At 41.1% G+C, this 5,186-nt stretch overlaps 1 protein-coding gene across 2 annotated transcripts; it reads right to left on the minus strand.

Moving 5' to 3' along the window:
- Positions 1-212: 212 nt before the first annotated feature.
- On the minus strand, positions 213-4,382 carry LOC119298990 (pentatricopeptide repeat-containing protein At4g21190-like). Of its 2 annotated transcripts, none has more exons than XM_037576308.1 (8): positions 4,159-4,382; positions 3,963-4,060; positions 3,753-3,851; positions 3,275-3,418; positions 2,874-3,086; positions 1,328-1,718; positions 677-791; positions 213-537 (listed from the first exon to the last, which is right to left on the minus strand). In XM_037576308.1, the coding sequence occupies exons 2-6, from the start codon at positions 4,050-4,052 to the stop codon at positions 1,374-1,376; spliced, it is 891 nt and encodes a 296-aa protein (XP_037432205.1). In that variant the 5' UTR covers positions 4,053-4,060; positions 4,159-4,382; the 3' UTR covers positions 213-537; positions 677-791; positions 1,328-1,373. The 2 variants fall into 2 exon arrangements, with proteins under 2 accessions (XP_037432205.1, XP_037432204.1); XM_037576307.1 differs by having other exon boundaries at positions 213-578.
- Positions 4,383-5,186: the final 804 nt, after the last annotated feature.

The following is a 5,186-nucleotide window of genomic DNA, read 5'->3' on the forward strand; positions in this document are numbered from 1 at the left end:
GGTCTTTGCACATCTTTACAGCACCTATCCCTCTTTGGCTATGAACCGTACGTGCACAGATTAGACACCGTAAATTTCCAGTAACCTGCAGCATTTGATTCCCTTATTGGCGAGTAGCTGCTCAAGAACCCTTCAATGTATCTAACAGGGCCACGTTTGAGAATTGCAGAGCAATAAACCTGATTCGCTACAAATCCATAGCTATATGCTACTATCTGAACTGGCGCTTCACGTTTTTTCAAACAAGGAGGTAATGTAAGACGACGCTGAAAGCGGCAAAAGATTCATCTACAACACCCGATCGATATTACTAACATCTAAGGTTTTCTAGTACAACCATTCCATTTCAGATACGTACTACTGTCTAATGCTAGTGCTACAAATAATACTTGTACATGTTTCCTGAAACAGTTGAACATTACCCAAAGCATCTCGTGTGACCGTAGTCAGGATTTTAAGTCCATCCGTCTCAGGACATGGTGAAAACTTGCAATGTATCCAGAATGAGCTGCCTCTCTCCCGCACCAATGCACAATTCTTGATGAATACAACACAACAAAGACATCAAGGACTGTATCCTGCCTCATGCCAAAGATGATTAACTACATATCTTTCTGAAGAAAATTAAATAAAGCTTGTCCTGGAAATGAACTATCATCAGGTCCCTAGAACATACCATATCATTTACTGAACAGCTGGACATCTTCAGTCAAATTGCTGGACAGCTGTTGTTTCCAAATATGGCAAGAGTGGCCTAATATTGCTAGATTATTGAAAGAGTTGCGGCACAACTGAAAAATGCAGAAGCACTCCATGTTATAGGCATCGAAAATATGAACAAAGCTCCATACTATCATCACGATTTGTGTCTACAGATATGTGTAAATCAAATTAGGAGCATTGAGATGAAGCATGAGTAATATGCAAGCAGAACAAATGCTGATGTAGTAAACCACCATGAATACTCAATACTCTGAAAGAACTTTCTTATTTACATCAAACACAGCATTCTTTAAATTCCATTGTCAAACACCTTACACTGCAGACATAATCTTGATCCAATCATTTACATTCTACATTCTCTCATTCCCATGTTGGACACCTTACATTACATTCTAAAATTTATTTCATGACTTGTTTGCTTGGCTGCTTAAAAGAACTTTGAAAAACTGGTGAAATAATTATTATTTGTTTGCTTTCCAACAGCATGATATGTACCGACGTCTCCCAGTTTCTTAATAGAATAATTCAGACATTCTCTAGTTCAGCATTTGAAGATTTACTGACACAAAACTAGACCAAGCTAACCAGCCAAATTTAACCTTACCTGCTATGATGAAGCAGACACGAAAACGCCACATTCAAGTTCTGAGCTATACAAATTCAAGGTCTCCAGAAGCCGCATCGCCTAATACATTCATGTCCAGGCCTGTTCCTGGCACTTCTTTCAATTCATTGTCAGGATTCATGCTTCCTGCATCTTCCGGTTCATCTCTACCAGAGTCTCTCTGTGTTACCTCTTCAGTACTATCGTCTGGATAAACCCTTATCCTTATGCGCTTGCCTTTGATGTATCGGTATTCAAATTTTGGCAGTGGATATTTCCTATTTAACTTTTCGTATTTGTCCAACATCTCTAGCTTCATAAATACATCACCGAGCATCCTGACAATCGAGGTATCAGGTCGAACACCCAGCTCTTCCATATCAGCAAAAACCTAGATGGGGTGCGAAGGAAACATGAAACGGTTAAAAATGGAACAGCCATTGCAGTAAGCATCATTTCTGCAACAATGTTCCTTTAAGCCTAGCTTTTCTACCACAAAAGCAAATGTTGAGACAATCACATCCAGTGTAAGGTCAATACCATGTAGAATACAACCAACTCAAACTCCAAATCTCTTAAGGCAAGCACAAAATTAGGTGAAAATAAATAGAGAGAAGTGCATATTTCAACCCCGAACTCTTGCCCTGGTCTAATTTACAACCCCAAACTCCAATGCCGTCTAAATTACAACCCCCAACTCTCAAAACCGGCTAGGATTCAACCCTCTCCTCTCTGTTGACCGGTTTTGACCAGTCAACAGGTCCAGTCAGCATGCCACGTCAACAAAAAAAATTTAGATCTGTAAAATCGAAAAAAATCCAGGAAAAGAAATAAAAAAAAATCAAATTTGCAGGAAAAAATCAGGGAAAAATAAAAAAACGAATTTCCGAAAACAAAATTATCAATATTTCCATGAAAAACCAAAAAATACTTAAAATAAAAAAAACTCCAGGGAAAAATTTCAAATTCCCAAGAAAAATATTTAAAAATGTAAAATAAAAAAGTTAAAATTTCTAGAAAAAGTAATTTCCAAAAAAGTTATTATTTTTTTCCCGAAAATTACAGGAAAAGTTCTCGAATTTTTTTCGCAAACTTTTTCCCCAGGAAATTTTATTTCGGATTTTTTCTCGATCTTACAGATTTTTAATTATATTTTCTTGAAATTTTGATTTTTTTTTGATGTGGCATGCTGATTGGACCCGTTGACTGGTCAAAACTGGTCGCCCCTGGTCAAAACCAGTCAACAGGGAGGGGAGGGTTGAATCCTGACCGGTTTTGAGAGTTGAGGGTTGTAATTTAGATGGTATTGAAGTTCGGGGTTGTAAATTAGACTAGGGCAAGAGTTCGGGGTTGAAAAATGCACTTCTCTCAAATAAATAAAAGGAATACAGATTCGCGTATTACTATGTCAGCTAAGTATGCAGATAGTTCTACAGTAGTATAGCTATTGCCCCTCCATGCAAGTAGGACCAAATGGTGCAAAATCTACATTTATAAGATTTGCACATTGAAATTAAACACAATATATCAAGTTTTGTTTTCCTACCTCAAACATCTTCTCGTATGACCCCAATCTGTAATACAAGGAGATTATTTTCATGAAAAAAATACGGGGCAAACCCTCCATGTATCTCGAGAATATCTTTTGAAATAGCTCTTCTGCTTCCTCAATTCGTCCATCCTCGACTAAAGCATTTAATAAAGTTTGATAGCTTCCCATGGTCTTCCCTTGACCTTTATTGAACATCCACTTGATAACCTAAACAGAAGACCATGCAATTATTTTGTTGACATAGAAAAAAATATTATTGAAAGGGAGGAGTCAATTCTAGATATTCAATAGAGAAATAATATCCACCAACAATTTCATTAGAAATACAAGATAGAAACACATCAGACAAAATAATCGACTCTTCACACAAACAAGCATGAACTCCTATTTGATACCTGAATTATTCTTTTCCATTCCTTCTCATCTTCAAGCGTCTTCAGTGCTTTCTTTACCGCTATCAAGGGAAACTCCAGTTCCCATGCAACAAATGAATCAAGAGCACCATAAACCTCCTCCTTTACATTAGACAAACCCTTAATCTGCAGGATAAGGAAAAAGGTGTCACGCAAATCCTGAAACGGAACTCTGGCTGCAACCCTTTGGTGCCAAAATAACAAGGAACATATAATCCCTGTCGGCCCAAAGTTATTTTCTGATAAACAGTCTACATGTAACAATTTATTTAAATCACCACAGAGCAGCTGAAAGTTGTAGAGTTCCATCAGAAAGCTGAAGCAGAGACAACTGTTTTTGTCGCAGTGCAGGCATGGAGTTATGGGGCAATCTAGTGTCTCAGTGCAGGAATAAGCACAAATCTACATAGAGTACAGATTCTAGTGATAATTACAACAGAGAAATGTAGAAGAACCTCACACATTTGACAAGCTTCTGCGACTTGGACACGGTTCCGATTCTCTTATCAGTTTTCCACACGCGAGGATATCTCGGCCTCGGACCCCTGGCACCGCAAACCTGCGCCACAAGGTTGCACAGTACTAATCAGGATAAGCACCACCACCAACAACAACAACACCAAGTTCTGAACGAACCCCACATGCCATGGAGGCGAATGAAGCAGCTCACCACTAGAGAGTTGAACTTTCGCGGCCGCAGAACGACGGCTCTCTCGAATGCTATACCGAATGCGGGCGCCCAACACCACAGGGAAAGCATGATGAAATCTGCAGCAGGGAAGCAGGAATCCCCCAAATTAAGCCTCCAATGTCACTACCCGCCTACTTCTCCGCGGTTCTTTGGAGGCGAAAGAGCAGGCTCGTACCTCGAACACCCGGGTTCCGGAGATTGCGGAGGGGGGCAGGGACGCGGCGAGAAAGGGAGCGGCGGCGCGCGTCAGGCGGCGGCCGCGGCGGCGGCGGAGCTCCGGGTCGGGACGGGAGGAGAAGAGGGTCCTCTTCCTCGTACGGACGGCGGCGAGTGGTGGAGAGACAAAGGTAAGTTTTCCAAGCTTGAGATAAGCTTCGTGCTCTCTTCTTTGAAGCTGAACTGAACTGACCGTACAAAATTATAGAAAAGAAAAACACTGTAATACAAAAGAGCAGCAATTCGATGCCCGGACTCATCTGCACCCACGCTAAAGGAAAAAGAAATCAAAATAAATATCAGAAAAATTCTAATTTTCTTTTTGCACGGTAGATAATTTGGTGCGTGAGGTCCACTCCAAATTTTACATCTTTTGAACATTTGAGTAACTCTCGGCAAAATGGACAAGTTTGGGGGTCTGTAAAGAAGCTTACTGTTCTAAGTAAATTTGTTTTTTTGCTCAAAGCTATTCATATGTTTAAAAGATCTGAAATTTGGAGCGCACTTCATGCACCAAATTATCTACCGTGCAATTTTTTGGGAAATTTTTTAAAAACATTATGAATTTTTTTGACCGGGTGCAAATAAACCTAAGCTCGGAAATACAATTACAACTATTGTTTTAAGTAGGAGCAAAGTCCTTTTTTTAAGATCCACTATGATAATGAAAAAATATTGTAGATCAAATTTCTAGAGCAAACGCCCGGCGTGGTTCGTTGTGCTACTCCCTCCGCCTACCTTTTTGACCACCCTCTCCTCCGCCGTCATGATGCTCCACGACGAGGAGCTGCCGTTGCGGCCAGGCGGCCACACGCCTTCGCAATTGCCAGGGGCACCTCCTCCATCATGGCCTTGTCGCGCCAGATGCGGCAGGACGGCAACGCCGACTCGTCAATTCGGGCATAACGGCGGTGCGGCGCCGGCGCACGGCTCCTGCTTCACATGACGTCTGATTTGGACAGGTTGCACGGGGGGAGGGCTTCGCCT

Source organism: Triticum dicoccoides, chromosome 5A (assembly GCF_002162155.2).
Source record: "Triticum dicoccoides isolate Atlit2015 ecotype Zavitan chromosome 5A, WEW_v2.0, whole genome shotgun sequence".
NCBI classification, from domain to species: Eukaryota; Viridiplantae; Streptophyta; class Magnoliopsida; order Poales; family Poaceae; genus Triticum; species Triticum dicoccoides.

Excerpts from the sequence above, each read along its gene's own strand:
- LOC119298990 (XM_037576308.1), bottom strand. The coding sequence starts at position 4,052 with ATGCTTTCCCTGTGGTGTTGGGCGCCCGCATTCGGTATAGCATTCGAG. Across the intron at positions 3,419-3,752 it reads CGCAGAAGCTTGTCAAATGT|ATTAAGGGTTTGTCTAATGT; the intron begins GTGAGGTTCTTC and ends CTTATCCTGCAG. Across the intron at positions 1,719-2,873 it reads CATACGAGAAGATGTTTGAG|GTTTTTGCTGATATGGAAGA; the intron begins GTAGGAAAACAA and ends CACCCCATCTAG.